This window comes from Chelon labrosus (assembly GCF_963514085.1).
Source record: "Chelon labrosus genome assembly, chromosome: 6".
Lineage (NCBI taxonomy): Eukaryota > Metazoa > Chordata > Actinopteri > Mugiliformes > Mugilidae > Chelon > Chelon labrosus.
In genome coordinates, this window is record NC_140342.1 from 19,550,784 (window position 1) to 19,573,395 (window position 22,612).

Here is a 22,612-nt window from a genome sequence, read left to right on the forward strand (position 1 = left end):
CCCTGGCATCTGTGACTTTGAACTCTCTCAGGATGTACTGAGGCATGTTGTACTCGGCCATCGGATCCACCACAAAGTACTGGTACCTGGCTGAACGCTCTGCTGGCCAGTACTGATGGCACTTCTCCTACAAGAGAAAAGAGAGACCAAATATTTTCAGCACTGAAATAAATAAATAAAAAGACTTCTGCATAATGACTGCCAGGCAAACACGTGCATGATATTTTTGTGCGTTATCAATCATTCTGAGTCATGAGAACGTCTCTGAGTACAAAACAAAAAAATCTCTGTAGACTATTCCGGGGGTTTTGAAATTTTCTCCGATTGATCTGAGGCGGCAAAATATTTACATAATTTGTTTGTTTTAACTGCAGCGATGATGTGCACAAGGGCTTTTTGTCATCAGCTGTGATTACGGCTAAGAGGGTGATAAAAGCTCCATAATGCGGACGAGGACTGTCAGAACGGCACAATCACAAAGAACACCTCAGATATTATGGATTGCATTAAACCGGCATCAGTATGAACGTACAGATTTCTTTTCTTAAACGGCTACGGTTTTATTCGCAGTCTTGCAGAAAATTAGTTGAGACGATCAATACCGCCCTCACCTGTCTCTTAAATGTGAAGCTGAGAGGCTGTTTTAGCTTGGCGTAAAGACTGAATACAAAGGAAAACAGCTAGCCTGACTGTGTCCAGAGTTAACAGGGATCTCCAGCTGGAATGAAAAGCAAACTGGAGGAGAATCCATAAAGTCACTTCTGTTGGAGGCAAGCTGTTTCCTGTTGTTTCCAGTCTTTATGCTAAGCTAAGCTAACTGCCGCTCACGCTTTAGAAACAACTTCCTCAACAAGAAAGCAAATTAAAAACTAAACTTTGTGTTTTAATCTACTGAAATGAACAAATTTCTTATGCAAGTGCAATAAGTTCATGCAGTTTCATCAGACGGATTGGAATGCAACCTATCATTGACATTTCCAACACAGTGACGCATTGCTAGATTCCGCCCAGGTGCACTCCCGTCATAGTGATAAGCGAGTTAACTTTCAACTAGGGCTATTGTTCAGCTTTGGAATGAATTAATATTTGACCAGCGTGACGCAGCGGCTCAGTGACCTGGACAAGAGCTGTTTGTGTTTTTGTTGATCCTGTGTGTGTGCATGTGTGCGTGTTGCGCCCCTTACCCGTCCCATCTCTCGTAGCTTGGTGAGCATGACAACAATGGTGGAGTTGTGTTCCCACAGCATCCTCCAGAAGTCTTCAGTGGTCTCGGCCAGGGGACCCTGCGTGGCCAGGTAGGCTTTCTGCTGTCTGAAGATGCAAATTCACACAGAGGTGGCAGAGGTTAAACATGGAACAGCACAAAGCAGGAACCCAATGAAGGAGTGTTGGGAGAAAATGCTATTACTTCAACGTGCAAGTTAAAACGGATGTCTTCTAAAGCTGTAAAATATATTCAGACACAAATGTATTCAGTTTTCACATTTATTGGACATTTATACCCCATAAGATTACATAGCTTACATAGGTGATAAAACCCATACAACCATGCTGAGTATCTGAGGTCCTGTTGTCTTTGTATTCTTCTTCAAATGTGACAATGCCAGCGAGACACTGCCTGCTCGTTTAATGATCCATAGCAACTATCGTCATCCTTGAGCAATTCAACCCTATACAGATCCTCCGCCTCTTCCTCCTTCCTCTCTGTACCACAACACGGATTTAGAGAGAGAGAGCACTTGATATGCTCACAAACTAGAGATGAGCTCATCCACTGAGGTGCCAGAGCTGTGCTGGTGTCCTACGTGACTTTGGTCCAGCAGAGCAGTTCTTTTGTCAAACAGCAGGTGGCAGCAGCACGCTGACCAACGCGGCGAGAGGGAGCCGAGAAATCCAACACACGCACACATGCATAATTGTGCAAACTCACATGTTTGCTGCACATGTAAGCCCTGCATCCAGGTGTAGGCTTTTATGCTCGCATGTATATTCAGATGGGCTGCCACTCGTACACACTCGGTCACGCGGTGAGCAGCGGCTGAACGGCTAATGAAGGCGCTGCAGGCGAGGAACTAATGTGGAACCGGGAGATTAGAATATGCTCAGGGCCTCGCTCACACAAACACAGGAACAACAGATTGGCGGAGAGGAGATGACACGCGAAGAGGGGGAGGCAACAGTGTGGGGAATTAAATTAAAAAGATGAAAACGGAGGAAAGGAAAAAAAAAAAAAAGGCAAAGTATGGAGCGGGGATGTGCGAAGCACAGAGAGAGGATGTGGGGAGGAGATGAAAAGAGTGAGCACTGCTCTCTCCAGCCAGTCATCAGAGTGCAATGTAAGACTCACTCCAGAGAACGAGAAGAGAGAAAACATGACGAGAGGAGTAGACGGAAACAAGAATGCAGAAAAAGGGAATTTGAGAGCAGGAGAAGAAAGGGTAGTAGGAGGGGGAAGCTGGGGATGAATGCTAAGTTTGAAATTGGTCTGGTGGACCCCTCTAACCTCCTCTTAAAATGGCCCCTAGCCAAAACAAAAAACAATTCTAACCGTATCTTACAATACTGACTTCTCTGCACACAGTGTCCCGATGAGCGTGCTGCCAAACTGCACAGAGCACTCTCTGCATCATCCCACATGACTGCAGTGCTTGAGGACATAGTGTTTCATTTCAACCTCATTACAATGCTGAAACTCCAGCCTGCATCGGAGCATATCCAAGGCTTGCGCCCCTGATAGCATGGCTAGAATCAATGGTTCGCCTCTCATTAGCTTAGCATATTATTGGCTTTTCTTGAAGGCGCTGGGGTGGAGGGCACTGGAGGCCCCTGTTTAGGTTTTATTTATGCCCGCGTTTTAAAAGCGGCTTAATTACACAGTGCCGCTGGTGCACACAACAGGTCCCTACCCGGATGTCTGTCTTTGCCATGATGTTTGGACGGAAAATTAAGATGGCGAGGGGAAGAAGAGGGAGGGAGGAGGGAGCGAGAGAGAGAGGATAAAAGTGCAAAGGAGAAAGATTAAGGAGGAGCGCAGGGAGAGACGGAGATAGAAGGGGGTAAAAATAAAGAGGGAACGCGGAAAAGAGGAAATGAGGAGGAAGAGTCAGGGAATATGGAGGAGAGAAGGAAAAAAAAAGGGAATGAGGGTTCTGGAAAACGCTTCATTACAATACTCAGTTGCTGCAATTATGCTATTTACACAGCAACAATGGAGGGTGGGCCTCTGCGGAGCACCTTCTCATTAACAACAGGACTGGAGAAAGAGGGGGGAGTCGGGAGGTGGGAGCGGAGGTGTTGCCTCTGTCACGGCCCAATATGGAGCAGAACCCCGTGTGGACTAAATGGCATTTCACACTCGCTAAATCCATCCCTCCACTTAAACCACTGAGGAGTCAGCTCTGTCTGTCACTGCCCATACTTATATAGATATAAAACAGAGAGCTGCCTTTTCATCTTCCTCCCTCTAGGAAGCAATTTAGACGGAGCACACGAGGATATGCAGCAGCTTCCATATAAAAGCGGCGGCGGCTCAGCCAACGAAAGCCACATTGACAGAGCCCGGAGTAATTCTTGCTACAGGATTGTGCCGACTGTGACCCCATCTTCAATCCACTCCCATTCGTTTTTATCAAGTCCACTGTGAATACGTATAGTATTTTCCACACTCGTAAGAACCTTTGATGCCAGATCTGTTACAGTGAAAGCATCAGGATAACGGTGCAATTTCTGTTGTGTTGTGTCTGTACTCCAGGGTGTCGGGTTTGAAAGAAATCAGTGGCTGCCGAGTCAAAGTGCAGAATCTCAGATCAGATTTAAGGATGTTTACATCCACATCAGAGGAGCCATTTGGGGGCCGGAAACCTTTTCATGTAAAGGTGTGTGAGTGAGGAGTGTCATTGTAAAGGCTGAGATAAAACTAAAGTTGTAAAAATAAAACTGAAGTCGTTGCGGTATCTTCCCTGGTGATGCTGTGCTGGCCTGCAGACGCATTCATCATCATTTTCTACTTTTAGTAGGGCCCTGAGTAATTTACTGTTGCCACAAAGTGGATCCCTCTAACAACCATGACTGATAAGGCTTCAGTTACTCTGTATTTGTTGAATGTCAATGACTCAAAAGATAGAACCAAACCCAGCATTAAGCTGCCTTATACAGCCTTTTTTCTGTGCTATAAATCTTTATTGTTGTCCAACACACTGTTGCATTGATTGACGCGTTGATTTATTAAGATGAACGCTCAAACTGCAGTTCATTTTCAGCCAATCCAGCATCGACGGTCTGTCCTAAGGCCACAGACGTAAAGTGCTTACACCTGGCCTGCGTGTTACTGCCGACTGGTGCGGCGCAGTAGATTGTGGCATACAATCTGCTCTGAATAACAGTTTGAGGCATGAGGAAAATGGTGCAGGAAATAAGTTGTCATTTTCCCGACATGGGGCACACTTGCCTACTACCCACGCCATCTAAAAACATTTTCCAACAAATGTTCCATTTACTCCTGTTATGTCTGCTAAAAACTACACTACCCTGCTTTTTAGAGGAATGATCTGGGCTTGTAGCCGCATGGCTGTGACTTTTTTTTTTTTAATGTACCTTTTACATATAGAGTTGGGAAAAAAGGTTTACTACACCTCTAGTAAGGCTAATAATTTTTTTCTTTAGTTCTCAGAAATGAGAGAATAACGCCACACTCAGTGTCAACTCTTTAACGTCACAGTCACTGGATTCAGCCCAGATCTTGAAGATGAAATGCTTTGCTGACCTGTAGCCATCGATGCAGCTGGCGTTGATGTAGTCGGAGCCCTCGACGCCGCGGATGGGCTGCAGGCAGACTCGTGTGGACTCAAAAGGCATGATGTTGACCAGGCGGTTCTTGAACTTGTTGCAGGGCAAGTTTGCGCTGATGAACCGTGACGTGTGGGCTTTGGAGTTGGCCAGTCTCTGTTTAATGAAAGGTGGGAAGGAGAAACCAGACAAAAATGAGTGACTTGGAGTTAACGAACTCCAGCTTTAAACATTCAGACTTTTTCCGTCATGGTGAATAAGATATTCAGCTAGAGATCTGCTGACGGGCAGAGCCAAATGTAGTGGTCCCAGAGCTTGTTTGGAGGACCGTAGGCGTGACAAGCTCTGCGCTGGCAGTGGACAGAGCACAGATGGACAGCACAGGAGTGTGTATGGACAGTCATAGTACTCCAGGAGAATGTGTGTGTGCGCGTCGTGGCCAGACTGTGTGGGCACGGAGGCTGCGGCCTCTACGTACGCCGCAATCATTCTCTCACTCTTTCATTCTCCTTTGTTGGCAGGAGTGTAGATGCTATTATCACTTCAAACAGAATGGATCATGGTCATAAGAGGGCTAATGGCAGAGCTGCGCTGGGAGGAAAGTGTGTAATAACATCACAGTGGATGGCTATTGACAGAAGGTGTGCATGAGACTGCGACCTTGAACGGCGGCTGTGTGTATGTGCGAGTGTCAGTCATTTTCTGCGTCTCCACGTGTAGGTGTGTCGACGTGTCGACGTGTTTGCGTTAGTTCCGGTGAGCTTGTCCCTGAAACGTGCGTCTGTGAAGATGACGATGTTGCTGTGCAAGATGCTGTGATGCCTCAGCACCGGTGTCACCGAGATAAATTCCTGTGCATCGGCTGATTTGGTGAATTAATGATTTCCGACAGTGACGTGCAGGGATGCTTAAACTTGGTCAAACAGCGACACTCTGGAATGACAGTCTGCTGCATTTTTAAGACAATAAACAAAGTTGGTGCAGCCTTCTGGTAACTTCACTTCTTGTGCAGTAATACAGCGCGCCCCATAATGGAATATTGAGTGCTGCATGAGTCAGATAAAGCTGATATAAAAGGATGGAAATAACTGGTAAAAGCTATTTGTCATCACACAAAGCATCAAACAGCATCTGCATGATATGTTCGCTTCACCTTGAACTCCAGCTCCATAGCAGTGACTGTTTCGCCGGACGGGGGCTGGGTGAGTTTCTGGATGTGGGCGTACAGGTTGCGAGCCGGGACCTCAGTGTTGCCACAGGTGGCGGCCTCCAGCAGGGCTTCGTGGATGAAGATGTACTGGTCCTCGGTCTGGACCATGTAGTTCCTCTGGGCGCGCATGCACGTCACGTGGCCGTAGATGTCCACGGACTTCTCGTGCTTCATGCGCTCGAGCATGGCGTCGATCACGATGAAGCAGCCGGTCCTGCCCACGCCCGCACTGATGGGGAGAGGAATAATGGCTTACAGTGTTTGTGCAGAAAACTATAACAATGTGGTTAAAAGACGTGTCAAACTGTTTCCTAGCACTGTTATGCTCTCTCTCTCTGTGATTGACAGCTGTGAACTGCTCATTATACTTTCCATAATGACAGCTGATTTATACCTGCTAGCATAAATGTAGGAGAATAAAGAAACTGTTGCTGCATCATGGCTGTAACACATGCAACACAGTGACACATTCAAATTAATGGATCGAGAAAAGATTTGGTGTCATAGATTTCATCTATATGAACTGAAACAATAAAAAAATCTGTAAATTAAGCAATTACCGCTACACAGAACTGTTTGCATGAAGAGGAGGTCGGTCACTTTTCTAGTATAATCTCACAGTATAACCCACCTGCAGTGGACCACCATGGGTCCTGCATCTGGAGGATTGCAGGCCTTTACCCGTCGTAGGAAGGCCAAGATGGGGGTGGGATACTCGGGCACGCCGTGGTCCGGCCAGGCCATGAACTGGAACTGTCTCATCTCTCGCTTCTCGCTGGAGCCGTTCTGCACGAGAATCAGTCGAGTCAGTAAAGCAGGGAGGTGTCAGCGTGAGCTTAGAGGGATACTGGATACCCGGCATAGTGAAACGCAATTGGCTGCTTTTCAAAGAGAAACTTTTCATGCTGGCCGATTATTTTTTTTTTTAACAAGTAAAGGTCATACTGTTTTGATGAAGGGAGATGAAATTCTACGGTTAAAATGCAAAAAGAGCAAGTGGTTTGATTGTCAAAACCGCAACTATTTTGAGCTACGGTCTCAAGTTAACTTGTAACTTTGATAGCAGCTCATAATGCACTCTGCTTTTAGGCCTGTGATCTTTCCGCGAGTGTAGGTGTAGATAGCATGAATAATTTTGGAACTGAACTCTGGCAGGTTTCTCTGAAACGGTTTCTTGGCATCGTCGCCGTTCCTGATAGAAACCAAGTAATCGCTCCAGCTAGAGACGAGCATTTAATTAGGAATTCTAATAATGTTTGAAATTATGAAGTTCGTAATGGAAAAAGAAATGGAAGAGGAGAAATAAAGGGCAGGCCAGCGGTCACATCATGACTGCAGTGAAGTACATGAATCAAAGTGAAAAAAAAAGTCACTGCTACTTAGAAAATGAGAGATAAATCTTGGAAGTTAAAAAACAATTACTTCAGGGAAAAAATGATTCCAGTGGTAATAGGCCTGTATTCGTCTTGAGAAGAATGAGAAATTACATTTTATAATGTGACCCCAGTTCTGCTGAACTGCAATTACCTGCTGGGAACATGTCATTCATGGATGTGCCTCGCTATATGCTAAACTGCGAATTGAAAAAGGCAGCACTCTACCTTATAGAGGGCGAACGTGCGGACGCTGTAAGTGGCCAGCTCCACAGTGTCCAACATGGTGACCTGGATCATCCCGTAGGTCTCTGTTCCTCGTGACGGCCAATACTGGTCACACTTCACCTGGCAGGGAAATGAGAGGGCACACTGTCAGGCGTGAACTGCTGCTAACATCCACCACAAGGCTAGCGAGAGGCTTGTAGGATCACACTGATTAACAAGGAGGGAACATTAAAGAGGTCAGATCAAAGCCTCAGTCCACCGTCCAATTAAAAACTGAAGACTCAAGAGTCAGCTCCTGTGTCCGCTAAAAAAATGAACGCCGGCGAATAGGGCATTTGCACGTGCATTCATGTGTGTCTGCATTTGAAGCGGGCTTCAAAAGAGCATTAAAAAGCCTGCTTTGTCTTTACCAGTCTGTGATCATTTTCAATTAGCTAATTGTCGGGTAGTTAGCAACCCTTTGTCATGTATGCTTTTGGCGCATTTGTGTTAATTTGGCTGGTGCATCGTGGAGGGAGACGTGTCTAAAAGCCAGTTCTGGCCTGTCGTGGAGGGACAGCAGGTTGGGCCACCTGGCTACATATGTGCACAGAGCAAACTTCACTGTGGATGAGATGTAAGATTCTCCAAACACTGGCTCCGAAGTGGCTGTGCTCCTCTCTGTGTATCTGTGAAAATGACAGACTGGCCTTTACCATAATATTTACTTTTCTCCTTGTGGCTTGGCAAGGTGCAATTGACGTTAGATTGGAACAAAAAAGAAAAGATTGCAGAGAGACGTGCTCCTCGCTCAGACACAAAACGTGAACGTTCTTCACCAGGCTGATGAAATGCATTACTGGGTGTCTTCGAAATTTGGTTTTCAAACCCCAGTGAGAGGACGTCTAGTTTGCATACGTTGGGTAAATGGTTCCAGATATTGAGTCAAAAATAGGTCATGCAATTGTACAACGACGCTTCATTTGAATTGTGTAACATACAGTTTAATAGTTGTTCAGACGATGAATCACATCACTCGGCGAATTGGCTCTAGCCGCGGGGCTCAATTTGTTCTCATAAGATGTTAAATCATGTTTGGAAGCACTTCAAGTTCAGTTTGCTGACTGTGCGTCTTAAACAAAAGGTTTAAAACCACAATTTTCGTCAGTTGAAGGCACTGATAAAACTAAACGTTGGCAAAATCAGTCAATGCACAGAGACACCAAAACTCTACTTGGCTCAGATTTTCCCGAAAAAAAAAAGAGAGAAGCGGTTTTAATGTCAGAACTGCTGGGACTAGAACTTACTTTCTATTGATGTGAATAACATGAGAGGAAGAGACGTGGCGTGGGTAAGCTAATCATATTGATACTGCGGCACTGCGCTGACATTTGGAAGCACTTTGGCTGTCTCTGTGAGCTGGTACAAATTGACAAACAAAATGCGCTGAAATTCACCCCCTCACATTTCACCTCCCCTGGTGACAGCTCCCATTCGGAGGCAGACCTTGCAGGAGAAACTCAATTGAGTGATGGCGAACCGCTTGCAGTACAAACATATGGATTAGCAGTCACCAGTGTAATGAATATCTCGGCGCTGTCTGAGGTTGGGTGGCATATTCTCTCTTGCAACGAAGCCACACAAACAGATGCAGCGACACAAACACACACACACACGCGCGCGCAGGTTTTTCAATGTCATCTGCTTCTGCTTTGAACCTTGCCTCTCAGATGTCGTCACCTGGCCTTTCGCGGTGGGCGCGGACCTCTTATCGACGCAAGCACACAAGTGAGCAATACCTCTGGTCTCATTTCGAGCCCTGACCTTTCAGGATTTTACTAGCTGGTAATGATTGCGCAAGAGGAAGTAGAAATTCGCCGGCTTGCCGAGTCTCGTCGTGTTTGTCAAGCTCTTCCTCTGTTTGGCGTAAGACATCCAGTCTAGCTGAGTGGTGGGAGGTTGACTCACTCACCATGTGTGAGAAATAAAGAATGTGTATTTCCGTCCAGGCAGTGGACATCTCTGAAAATCCGAAACAGTACCATGTGTCTAATTAGGAGCTTGGGCAGAATAGAATCAATTATCAAATATGGTTTGATTCACGGTCAGCATATTGCACTGAAAAAAGTCTTTTAAAGCTGCAACAATTAGTCAATTCCTGTCATTTAATTACACATGTCTTCTGCATATCAAAGAGGGTGATTGTGATTTATATGCACCGCTGTTTAAAGAGAACAGATGGATTGTTGCGGGGCATATTTATATCATTTCTATCAAACTAATGGACATAAAACAGTTTTTCTAGGGGGGGTTTAACACTGGAGTTAGTCACCCTCTCCTGGTTTGGAAGTGGAACTGCTGCCCCCGAAGCTTACTCCAACCCTTCTGTGATGTCATACTAAAGCTTTCAGAGTAGCGTGGCACAAGTGGGAAAAGCATGTCTCCACCCCCAGCTGGCAGAAGACAGGTTCATTGTTTTGTGTGTATCTCCACAGCGTTGGCACGTTAGTTGATTTTGAAGCGTCCGTAGGAGGTGGGGGATAAGCTCTGGAGCATCTCTCTTTAAGTTCCTTATGTTGTGATGTTTTGTTTTTTTTAATCCTCACGTATGTAGTACGCGCCTGTTCGTTTGCGAGATGAAATTGCCACTCAGACTCGCTAACTACACTGCAGAGGAACGGAGAGAACGTGTAGTAAAAGTCATCCCCGTGAAACATATTCCTGCTGGAGATGCTCTCCAAGGTACAAACAAACGAGCTCTGGTCTGAGATGACACAGCGTGCTCTCAATTTGCCTAAGTGATTGATCGCACCGATTCCTCAAAATTAAAACAGATGATATGTTTAGGAGGATGTATATACAGCGAGCTTCGAGCTTCGAGCTACGGGCGTCAGGTAATGATTTTCTCCCCCAAAAACATCAATGTTGTGGATTTTTTGGAAATTAATGCTTTCCTTTAAATTTCCTGTTACTTCCAGCTCTTAGTCTGGGGGACTATCTTTCATTATGGCACCACATTTACCCACTAACAAAGCACCACACACTGGCAGGGCTCCATGTGAATTATTATTATTTTTTAGCATCTCTAAGGAATTCATGAGCATGATTTTGTGATGGTATTCTCAAGTTGCCACGTGCCCCCCCCCCCTTTATTAGTGCGAGTGTATTTTAGGAGCATACAAATGTTGTCGGGTGACAATCCCATTTAAGTCCGACTTCATTTCATTACTGTGCTGTGGCTTTGGTGGGCCAAATTCGGATAGCGCAAACACAAACAAGGCCGCGGTTAGGTATTGCAAAAATAAACATGCAGCAATCAAGGGTATTGAATTCTCTGAGCAGTTTCTAAATAATGAAAGCGAGTTTGCACTATTATGAAAATCTAAATATAACTGCACTGTGCGTGTGCATAATTTGGCTGGAAATTGTTCTTACTCTCAATAGCGAGCGTGCACGTGTTGTTTTCATATGCAAAGTTGCCAGGGTAACTCCATCAAACGTGGCAACAAACAACGGCGGCGGGGAAAAAAACAACAGTACATCACAAACAGATTTAGAAAGAAGTCATGCAGAAGTTTTTAGAGATTTGTGAAGCCTGAGAAGCAACATGAAGCGATACTGTCCACAGACAACCAACATATCCTTTGAAGTCCTTGTGACTTTGATCAGGCTGACAAATCCTGCTTTAAAGTAGGACAGAGTGTCTATATGCCTTCAGGCTTTGTTGGGTGTAGAGTTCCTCAGTGTCGACCTACATAAATATATACATAAACATGTCAGGAAACTCCACTTCTTCTGGCCACCTTTCCGTTTTCAAACACCAGCGGTTGTGTGTGTTGCAGAATTGTCAGCTTCAGTAGCTTTTAGTTCTACAAAACAGCCATTCGATTTCCTCTTAGTACGTCACTGTGCCTCCTTCATAGCTGCAGCTGGTCGGTTTGGTCACTCAGCAGTGGTGAAGGACGTGGTATCACACAATAAAGAGAATGAAAACCTTCAATTCCACAATATTGATGATATATCTGGCTATGGTCTTTGTTATTTATCAATTATGACGGCATCATTGTTCATTCACAATGAATCATTTATAGTAATCTAGTTGTTTACTGTTATTAATGTATGTAAATCATTATTTGAGCACACACTTGTCAATAGAGCCACGGAAAACTGATGGACTGGGCAGGAATTAACCGGCGTCAATGATGGATTGCCTTATTCGTTGCATAGTGAATGACAACGCGTCTCTCTTTACCCGCGACTTCTCCTCCAGTCTGGTCATCATGACGATGGTGCTGGACCTCTGCTCCCACACCATCCTCCAGAAGTCGCTCAGCGTCTCCGGCAGAGGCCCCTGAGTGGCGATGTAGGCATTCTGCTTCCTGTAGCCGTCGATGTAGTTGGCATTAATGTAGTCGCTGCCTGGAACGGCTGCAACATAAAAAGCGGCAAGCATTTTAGAGTTATTTTAATCAAGATGAATGATAATTTATGGATTTTAAATTTTTTATTTTGAGCACATTGACCTGTGACGCCTAGTGCTCCCCAATTTGCATTTTATAATTAACAATACATATTGAGCCATAAAAGGATAGGTAGGGTCTTGTGGGTAAAACTGTTTTTAAAGCAGCAGCTGCAGAAACAACAAAATGCCCTTGGCGTATTCAAAGTAGGCCTCAATTGATCTGCAGCCTCAACAGCTACACTATATTACCAAAAGTATTCGCTCACCTGCCTTTACTCATTCTATGAACTGAAGTGCCATCCCATTCCTAACTCATAGAATTCAATATGATGTCGGTCCACCTTTTGCAGCTATTACAGCTTCAACTCTTCTGGGAAGACTGTCCACAAGGTTGAGGAGAGTGTTTATAGGAATTTTTGACCATTCTTCCAAAAGCGCATTGGTGAGGTCACACACTGATGTTGGTCGAGAAGGCCTGGCTCTCAGTCTCCGCTCTAATTCATCCCAAAGGTGTTCTATCGGGTTCAGGTCAGGACTCTGTGCAGGCCAGTCAAGTTCATCCACACCAGACTCTGTCATCCACGTCTTTATGGACCTTGCTTTGTGCACTGGTGCACAGTCATGTTGGAAGAGGAAGGGGCCCGCTCCAAACTGTTCCCACAAGGTTGGGAGCATGGAATTGTCCAAAATGTTTTGGTATCCTGAAGCATTCAATGTTCCTTTCACTGGAACTAAGGGGCCAAGCCCAGCTCCTGAAAAACAACCCCATACCATAATTCCTCCTCCACCAAATTTCACAGTTGGCACAATGCAATCTGAAATGTACCGTTCTCCTGGCAACCTCCAGACCCAGACTCGTCCATCAGATTGCCAGATGGTAAAGCGTGATTCATCACTCCAGAGAACGCGTCTCCACTGCTCTAGAGGCCAGTGGCGGTGTGCTTTACACCATTGCATCCGACGCCTTGCATTGCACTTGGTGATGTGTGGCTTGGCTGCAGCTGCTCGGCCATGGAAACCCATTCCATGAAGCTCTCTGCGTACTGTACTTGGGCTAATCTGAAGGTCACATGAAGTTTGTAGCTCTGTAGCAATTGACTGTGCAGAAAGTCGGCGACCTCTTTGCACTATGCGCTTCAGCATCCGCTGACCCCTCTCCGTCACTTTACGTGGCCTACCACTTCGTGGCTGAGTTGCTGTTTTTCCCAAACGCTTCCATTTTGTTATAATAGAGCTGACAGTTGACTGTGGAATATTTAGGAGCGAGGAAATTTCACGACTGGATTTGTTGCACAAGTGGCATCCTATGACAGTTCCACGCTGGAATTCACTGAGCTCCTGAGAGCGGCCCATTCTTTCACAAATGTCTTGTTTCACAGTCTGCATGCCTGAGTGCTTGAATTTATACACCTGGGGCCAGGCCAAGTGATTAGAACACCTGATTCTGATCATTTGAATGGGTGAGCGAATACTTTTGGTAATATAGTGTATCTGAAAGGCTTCACGAGCTCTTACCATCAACGGAGGTCAGGACCACTCTGGAGTGGTCATAGGCGATGACGTTTGCATAGCGGTTCTTTGGCTTGTTGACTTCCATGTTGGAGTTTTCCCAGGTAAACTGCTGGCCAGGATCGATGGACTGTGAGAGAGCGTGGAGAGAGAACGACAGTGATTATAAGAGAACGGACGGAGTCGTGGTGCAAGGGAAAGCAAATAGAGGCACAAAAGGAGACTCTTGAGTGTTACACGGGTAAGGGGACAAGGCGAAATTACCCCGCTGTCACTCATTCAGCAGCAGTAGGCTGCGGACAACAAAGCCTTTAAATGGAACATATGGCCACATCATGTCTCTGAGGTTTCATACTGCGGTTGACATTGTGCAGACTGAGGAAACCTGTTAACGAAGTGACAAATTGCTGGATATGCTGCAGCTGCTGTTGATGGATTAAAAGGTTAGATATTTGTATGACATTTGAGGTCTTGAATGCTAATTAAATAGAAATCCAAAGGCACTTGTTTTGGTAATTTAACCCCCCGCCCTCCCCTCGCAAAAAAGGACCTCGCCCATAAAATGAAAGGGAACCAACGCACTGCTTACATTTCTACACTCAACACGGCGAGTGTGTTTGTTTTAGCTAGGAAATGGGTTAAGGTTTGGCAGGAGCTTGCGGGCCACAAACACTTCCTCTCCCATTTTAATGGCCCTATTGAATTCCCTTATTCTGAAAAGTCTGATGCATCGTCTATTTTGGATGCCGTTTGCTTTCTCGTATTTTTGTTCCACCCTCTCCCTTTCAGCCACTCTCTCCGCTTCTAACCCTTTCCCCTCTTGCGTCATTTGTCTCCTTGGGATAAGACGACAGCAGACTGCATACATATTGATCTGGGGAGATATGTGATGGCCTACTATCCCTTGCTAGATAATGTCACAGAGTCTCTTGTTATTCCGTATCGACCTCCCTCAGCTCGCAGCAGAACCGGGTCCAGTAATTCCCCAGACCTTTCACCTCACAAATCTGCCAGGTTTCAGACCGATGCCTCTGACTTTAAGTGGACGTAGCACACGAGTAATTATTAGAGGTTATTGGTTCAAATGGTCAAATGTAATAAAAATAATTATCGGATAAAGAATAAAACTGAGTGCAGTGCCTGGAGGAATAGAAACTAGATCTTTTAATCATAAACTGATTAACAAAATATCGTATTTTTTTGACTCCAAGTTTGTTTCCGGAAAAACAAAAGTCATGTAGATACTATTTATTTCTGAACAAGATATGAAAAATGTGCACACATGCTACGACTCCGAATTGCTCAGCGCTGAGAGTCAAAGTTGCACAGGCCCCCGTTTCTGCTGATGAGCTCAGCACTGCCAATTTCTCTGCCCATGTGAGGAGAAAGATTTCAATTGCAGTCAAAACATGTCATATCCATTTGAGAGCTTAGTGAACACAGCGGGCACACCAGACTTATGACAACTAGCAAACAAGTTAGGTAGACGTGGTAGAAAGGGGCGAGAAAGTATTTTCAGCGACACACTGAAAACACTTTCAAATGAACATAATGATAGCGGTATGATGACTGCAGCGTGATATCGCTTCCTTGCGATAAAAAAGAGTGCCAAAGGAGCTGGAGCATGCCTGATTGACAAATTCTGCTCATTACCCAGTGTGCTCATCGCTCAGTGTGATGCGGAGTGGCATTGGTGGTAAAGGAAGTGTCAGGCCGCCTAAAACATCGGGGAGAGGAAGTGGCGAAGCCTCGACAAATTCTGTGCCTTGGGGTACGGCGCGATGGGAGCAGCCGGCGAACGTGACTGTGACAAAGCGCCACGAGCCCTGCCACAGCGCCTCGGCTGGCACGGAGACGAATGGCCATCTGCCGGGCGATGGAGGGGGTCTTCCCTGGCTTGGATTGACTGTTGCAGAGAGGGAATGGTGCCGGGCTGGTTGCCTGCAGTCATACGAGGCATTTCTCTGGCTTGATTCGTTTACACTAACTCAACAGACCGGGAGGACGATACGCTGGAGAGGCACTGAGCAACACAAGAAAGCACTTTATTGAGTGCAGATTTTTACCCAGGCCTAATTATCTCCCCAGTTAGCTGTTAATTTCACAAGCGAGCCAGAAAAATCCATTAAAACATACAATGTATGTTAGAAAATATGAGACTTAAACATGATAATGGCCACTTCTTACAGATTTCATACAATGTTATGTTTTCTTATCATTTATATAAAAAAAAAACTATGAAAAAAAACAAAACAATATATGCATAAAATTAGAGCAAAAGGATTTAACATTTTAACAGAATGAAATGATTTACTGAATGGTGTTAGAGCTGTTTTGTTTTATCTGGCAATAACAGAAAATCCTTAAGAAATCTGAGAGGATAAAGCCTTATTCACTTATATTCACTGTTTCCTGCTTCATGCACGATATGCAATGAAATATATAGTGATAAAAAAAAAGATTGAACATTGGATAACAGGAACAGTTGTTGGCTAATGTCTGGGCTCGTGGTGTTGCTTTGGAAAAAGTCACAAAGTCACCGAAATAAATCTGCTGTTTCCCTCAGTAGTGTGAAACTGTGCAGGGAACATTTTCTTGACCCGGCAACATATGCCGGGCCCAAACAAAACCAACTGCCAAAACACAACCTTCTAGATCAATATAGAAGCAGAGCCGCAATCACTGCGACAGCTTTGTTGGATCCAGCAGTGGAACGGAGCTGATTAGACGAAACAGATCAGAGCAAATAAATGAAAGGCAGGTCCTGTTCTTTTCTGTATTCAAGGATGCCTCGCCTTCTCCATCTGGCCTTGAATGGTCTCCGAACCAACTATGTGCCACTTTAAATGCAGATTTTCTACCTTTCTTTTTTTCTGCGGAAGAACACTGGCAAGAGATAATCCCTCACCGTGTAGTATTGGATAGACCGCCTGCAAAATAACCTTCTTTGGGGAAACATCAAGACGCACGCGGATTGTTTAAGCAACTCGCCACCTGCTAGTTTTATGAAAAGCATCTCACAGCATTTAATGTAAGTGTTGGTGTCCTGGTGGGTTTGGTAATGGAGTTGTAAAAATGACTGAAGAATGTCTGTGAAAGAAGTCTCCCATAATCCATTAGAATACATGCATATTGGATCAAAGAGGGAAACTTCCTCCTAGATAACAAAGAAACACATTTATATGCTCGAAAGAGCTGGAATCACTGATACAGCATTAGTGCACGGCTCTTACCTCGTACTCTTGGGAAAATCGGAGGCCATCGTTGGCCTTGAGTCGCTCTATGTGGTCAGCCAGGTCAACAACTGGAATGGGCGGGTGCTCCCTCATTCCTGGGAGAGAGGGGGGAGGGGGGAGGGGGGAGGAAGGGGGAAAGAGTGAGACCTGGCTGTTCATAAATCAAACATTCACGTCGACTTACACAAACACTGGTTGGACCACAGGGTGAGTGAGGCTGCCAGTGGGACCATGAGGTGGCTGTGTAACGGTGAGGAGAGTGCACTTTGTTCAACAATGCATGAGGAGAGGGAGAGAAAAGAGAGAGAAGAGAGAGAGAAGAGAGAGAAGAGAGAGAGCGAGAGAGAGAGCCAGGGCACAAGTTGAAACAGGCTGGTGACATTTGGTGACATTTGGTGATGTCGTCATGCTAAGTGAGGAGGACAGAGGTGGGGCTGGCACTGAGATGCACATGAGTGACTAGGTGAGCCTGCTCCTTGAAGGAAGCAGGAGGCAGACATCTCTCTGACTCCACGAAGCTCAATTGGTGGCAGAGGTGGGGCCAGAGCAAGCATCCACAAGTCTCTATAAATCAGTCACACTGTCACTTCCTATGGAGGAAAAAAAAACTGACTGGTCACCAGCCAAAACTCATTTCTTTGAAAATCCCTTTCCTCACAATAGACTATCTTACAGCCTGCAGCGCTTGGGCTGGATTAATTTCAAACGACCCCTCTGCCGCTCTCTAGATTTCTCATCGCTGGGTTATTGGATGATTTATTGCTAATCTACCGACACAAATTCCCCCTGTGCCTCTGAACTTGGCAAAGCTATGTACTTAAACGGATTGCCGGGAACTTGCCTTATGTGTTAAAAGTTAACTGTACGCAATGCATGGCAGCACTTTAAAGTTACACACGGAGCATCATTAACCTTACATATAGCCTTGAAGTCACGTAGATCTGACACTTTAAAAAGGTATGAATATTAACCATTACTGCCTTTTGGCTGAGCGCATCTGTGAGGTCATGGGTCAGGCTTTCAGCTGCGAGCTTATTATCGCTGTAATGCTAATGGCTAATGGCTGATAACTATGGCCACTGTACAAGATGAGACCTGACCAATTACACAAATTTAATACTATCACACAGAGGGACTAGTGAACACATTAACATCAGTGTGTATGTGTCAGTGCATGTTCCGCCAGGTCTTTTACAACCATGTTGTTGGCTAAATGGAGGGTGAAGCCATCGGCTAATGTACGCCAAGTGTAATGTCCGCACTGCTCAACTGTCCATGAAACCATCTAGTCTTCCGCTTGCACATAATAAAGGTGTTGTGACAAGTTCACAGTCAAAGGAGGACATTGCTGCATCCTTGGAGTACCAGAGGCTACAAGCTTGAAGGCTTGTGATGTCTGTCAGGACTGCAACAAGGGGAATGGGTTTGGGTACAAGTGAGAGAGGAGGAAATACTGCATGTGTGGGGGAAATACACAGTAGGCGAGAAAGCAGACTAACTTGGAGTGTTGGGGCAGCGATGAGAGCTGGGACCTGTAGAGAGAGGAGAGTGAAGGAGGGAGGAAGAAGAACACTCAATCAATCAAGGAAGGTGGCTCAGGACCAGACTGGGGCCAAACAGTATCTGCAAATAACCTTTGGAGCTAGCCGGAGTGTGGAGCAGGTGCTGTTTGCCCTCTCAGGACAACCTCAAGCAGCGCAGTTTAAACAGTTAAACAAAAGTGCAAACAAAGGTTGATTTTAAAATACTCTCCTGTGAGTGCACGTGTAAACTCAGAGTACTGCACTGCTGAGTAGGTACATAGTTCATCTTAAAGGACAGCTTGGGTGTTATTCTGGGTTTGGTAATCAGTCAGATAATCGTTAGCAAAGAAATACTGAGATCTGGGAACTTGAAATAGACTGAAAAAGGTCTATTTGAGGGCAAAATAAAACTCAGTCCATCGAATGTGTCGGCAATCATCACATCATTGCACACAAACTGTTTGCATGCATAAGTTCACTTAGCAGCAAGAGGTTGTTCAAATTGTAGTCTTTAAACTACAATACATGTTTATAACCGGTTATAATTTTAAAATTGCCTTTGTTTTCTAAACCTGGAAGATGCTTTAAACCCAGAATGACGGCTCTACTGAACTTACTTTTAGCTATGTCACCACATTCCCAGATATCAGCTAGTCCAGTATTATTGTTATTAGTGATGGAAGAGGTGCAAAAACTGCAACCCAGGTCGTATAAAATGTGTATTTCCCTTAAAAGTACTCCACTGTGACTAAATTGTCTGTAAATAACATGATGTGCCATGTATTGATAAATATTTGCAAATACTATCTGAACCAGGTCTGGCGAGGATAAAACCAGGTCAGTCACTCCTGGAACCACACGCCTGCTCCTGGAGAGCCACACGCGTTAACAGCCAAAGGTCTGTTGAGCAAACCGACACGCCGGAGACATGAGCGGCAATCTGTCGAACCACTCGACAACAATCAGAATCAGAGCAGGAATGTTCACCTGCTGCGGGCGAATCAAAGGGAGAAAGAGCGAGGACAGAGGAATAAGGCTGCTCGGTATTCACTCAGCTCAGACTCGGGAGTCTGATGCGATTTCACCAACTAGACGCAGCCTTGGTGATTTCTGATAATCAGCACACTTGAAGCAAAACAGCGAGGTGGAAAAGGAGAAGAAGAAGGAGATAAATGTTGACGTACGGAGAGAGAGAGAAAGAAAGAGGGAGACGGGTGAGAAAGGGAAAAAGAAAGAGATTACCCTGCAGGGGGATATGGAAGACAAAAGACGATAGAGGTGGAGTGGGAGGATGGGAGAACAGGGCTCTTTCAGAGCGGCAGCACTGCTTAATTCCTCTGCAGGGGTTCAAAGGGGCTGTGAGTGTGCGTGCGTGTATATATATGGCAAATGGGATCTTTAATAACCCGTGAGAAGGGGTACACACCTACTCACACACACAAGAAGAAAACACACACTTGCACACTTGCACACAGACACACAGACACACACACACACACACACGTGCACCGGGGTTGACATTTTCTCTCAGCTCCATTGTTCCCTCTGCCTGGCTCACCTTGACATCAGAGGCAGCAGGACTCATTACCAGCTGGGGGGAATGAAAGGAGCTCAGGGAGGGAGGAGGAGTGAGGACCAGGGGAGGAGGAGGAGGAGGAGGAGGAGGAGGAGGAGGAGGAGGAGGAAGATCAGGAGGAAAAAAGGGAAAGAGAGAGAGGCTGGAGCAGAGGCGGGCACCCTTATACAACTTCCCCCAACCCACCCACTTTCCCCACTGTGTGTGTGTGTGTCTGTGTGTGGATGGAATCTGAATTCACTCGGCCTCAACTCCACTGATTCTGTCAGCAGGGCATGACGGCAAACATTATTCGTTTATTTTCTCTTATTGACCATTTCTGCCTTCGGTGAGATTCACAGTCTGGGGATAAATAACGAAACAGGCTGGACATGCGAGTTTGATGCAGCAGCACCTGCTTCAAAGCGCTAATAAACAAGAGATCCATCAAACGCACGAGGAAGGCGGGCGCGTTCGTTGCAAAAGTAGATTGCTTCTGGTTCATTTCAAAATGCAATATCTACCATTTGAAGGGAGAGAAGGTTGAAAATAAAAGATATTAAGGAACACTGTTAAAGTTATGAGTCACCTTTAGATATTTCCTTTCAGCGCTGGAGATGGAATCTGTGTTTTTGAATTACTGACTGATGAATTTCAGGAGGATTTTCATTTGGGGTTTTCATTTCCTCAGTCACAAAAGCAGAATATTCTTCTTTCTCCTTTTTTTTTTTTTTTTTATGAACAAACGTTGACTGAACTTTAACTTTTTTCAGTTCTTCCCTGATTAAAATCCACAGACTTTCGCACAATATAACAAGACATCACGATCCTCACTTTACAATGAGAGCAAGTGGAGGCAGACAGTCTGTTCATTTCACATCATGACTGTGAGTTTCCGACTTGCAAACGTGGTTTAATCAACATCCAACACACAGGTAAAGCTCTGAACGCTGTATCAGACAGTATTTTAATTCTCAGATCAACCCTGAAAGATTACAACACTGTCTTGATGACAAGATGCCTGCATCATCTCTGCCATCTATCACATTTCTCAAGGACAGTTGCCAGGGGAAAGCAGAGCAAACGGTACATCAGACGTACGTAGCTACATATATATGTCAGACTTTTATTACCTGGGGTCTGGTAGTTGAGTCTCCTCATCTCCACAGGGTCGGAGGAGTTGGCCAGCAGGGAGTCTTTCACCCCGCCTGAGTGCTCATCTTTGGGTAAGGGCGACGCACGCTTCCTGAGGTGGCAAAAAAGAAAGACAGCAAGACCTTAACTGAACTGTACGTGCCAAAATACAAAGAGATCTAATGCACCCATCAATTCCTCAAGCTAACAACGTAGGAGTGACAGGATGATTTAAAATGACATCAACGATTCCTCTGTGCGGTTAGAAAAAGAGGAGTGGAGAAAATGCAGCACTTTGAGTGTGCTGCACACTTGATGAGGTTAATGGCATAGTTAATGGTTCTCAAAAGTAGTTTAAAGGACCAGCAATTCAAAAGAAAGTAGGTACGAGGGCTTTACCCGCATTAGTCTGGAAAACTGGAGTGTAATGCGTGTGAAGAAACACCATAATTTTCCTGGAGTGGGCTAGGTTGGGTTTGTTTGCCGCTGGATAGGTGACAGCTGCTGTGTGGGAATGTGCACACGAGTGTGTGTGTGTTTGTGTGTGGTAAAGATTTAAATGTGTGATTTTCACTGCTCTGTGTGTATGTGCTAACAACACATTGTGTTTACTGACTTTCCAGATTGAGAGGAAAACAGGCGGATGCTGTAATTAGCTCATCAGCTGGGTGGCACAACACTGGGTAATTAGACCAGTTCTGCAGCACCTGTGCTGCCGAGCTAGGCCTAGCGGACTCTAGCGTAGCGCGGAACAGACCAGCACAGCTCGGACTGGCTCGGCGCAGTCGACTGTGGATTTGTCCATCAGGCGGAGAAAAGGAAAAGAAAGCGCAGCCTGCCTGTATTCAGACAGCCAGCATCTGTTGACATGTGCACACATGAACAGGCACACAGATGTACGCTTTCCCAGCTCTGTCACTTTTACACACGCTCACACAGATACAGCTGCAGACTCGGAAGCCTTCAGACTGCAAATGGAAATGGGCGGAAGGAAGCATCAGGGTGCCCTGTGGAAATTTCACATCTCATTGCACACCATTTGCAAGTGGCGAGCGTGGATTTTAGGAAGGAGCAGGCCCTTCTGTTGAAGCCCAGCGTGGTGAGAATACACAGAGCTGGTGGTGCACACACAGCCTTAACCCAGTCCACCTCAGCTGCTAGGGCCTGGGCCTCACCACCACCTGTTATCTTATGCTACAAGGGCTTAAGCTAATGCTAGCTGCATGACGGCTAATCTATGACAAGCATCTCTTCATCTCCAGCTGGGAGCTGAGCCGGGCCGTATCCGGTTTTCCCAGAGATCACTGCTGGGGCTGGGCAGGGCTGAGAGAGGGGGTGAGAGAACTGAGCATCTGAGATCTGTTCTCTGCACACCTCATCTATCCCTCTGACCACACTGGATGCCAATGTACATAACACTTTAGTGCTGGCCTAAACTAAACATGGCAGCAATCTCTATGGGGTTATTCATTTCAGGCTCAAACAGAGGGTTAAGACATGTGAGAATGTGTCCGACACACACACACAGAGTGCAGTACAGGGTGTGCTTAATGAGGGTAGAACAGGGCCCTTTGTTGAGACTCCTGCCACGAGGACGCAGGGAAAGAAGGAAAAAGGG

General features: G+C 45.6%; 1 protein-coding gene across 3 annotated transcripts in view; it reads right to left on the minus strand.

Annotated features, from left to right (window-relative positions):
* The window catches only part of LOC311489465 (receptor-type tyrosine-protein phosphatase F), a 164,006-nt gene that overhangs the window by 4,006 nt on the left and 137,388 nt on the right, over positions 1-22,612 (minus strand). For all 3 annotated transcript variants that reach the window (XM_084546553.1, XM_084546554.1, XM_084546552.1), the window contains 10 exons: positions 20,994-21,106; positions 16,780-16,877; positions 13,553-13,676; positions 11,828-12,003; positions 7,597-7,716; positions 6,627-6,781; positions 5,939-6,224; positions 4,763-4,941; positions 1,185-1,311; positions 2-127 (listed from right to left, as the gene is read on the minus strand). In XM_084546553.1, coding sequence (XP_084402679.1) covers positions 2-127; positions 1,185-1,311; positions 4,763-4,941; positions 5,939-6,224; positions 6,627-6,781; positions 7,597-7,716; positions 11,828-12,003; positions 13,553-13,676; positions 16,780-16,877; positions 20,994-21,106 — 1,504 coding nt within the window. The remainder of the gene's footprint in view (position 1; positions 128-1,184; positions 1,312-4,762; positions 4,942-5,938; positions 6,225-6,626; positions 6,782-7,596; positions 7,717-11,827; positions 12,004-13,552; positions 13,677-16,779; positions 16,878-20,993; positions 21,107-22,612) is intronic.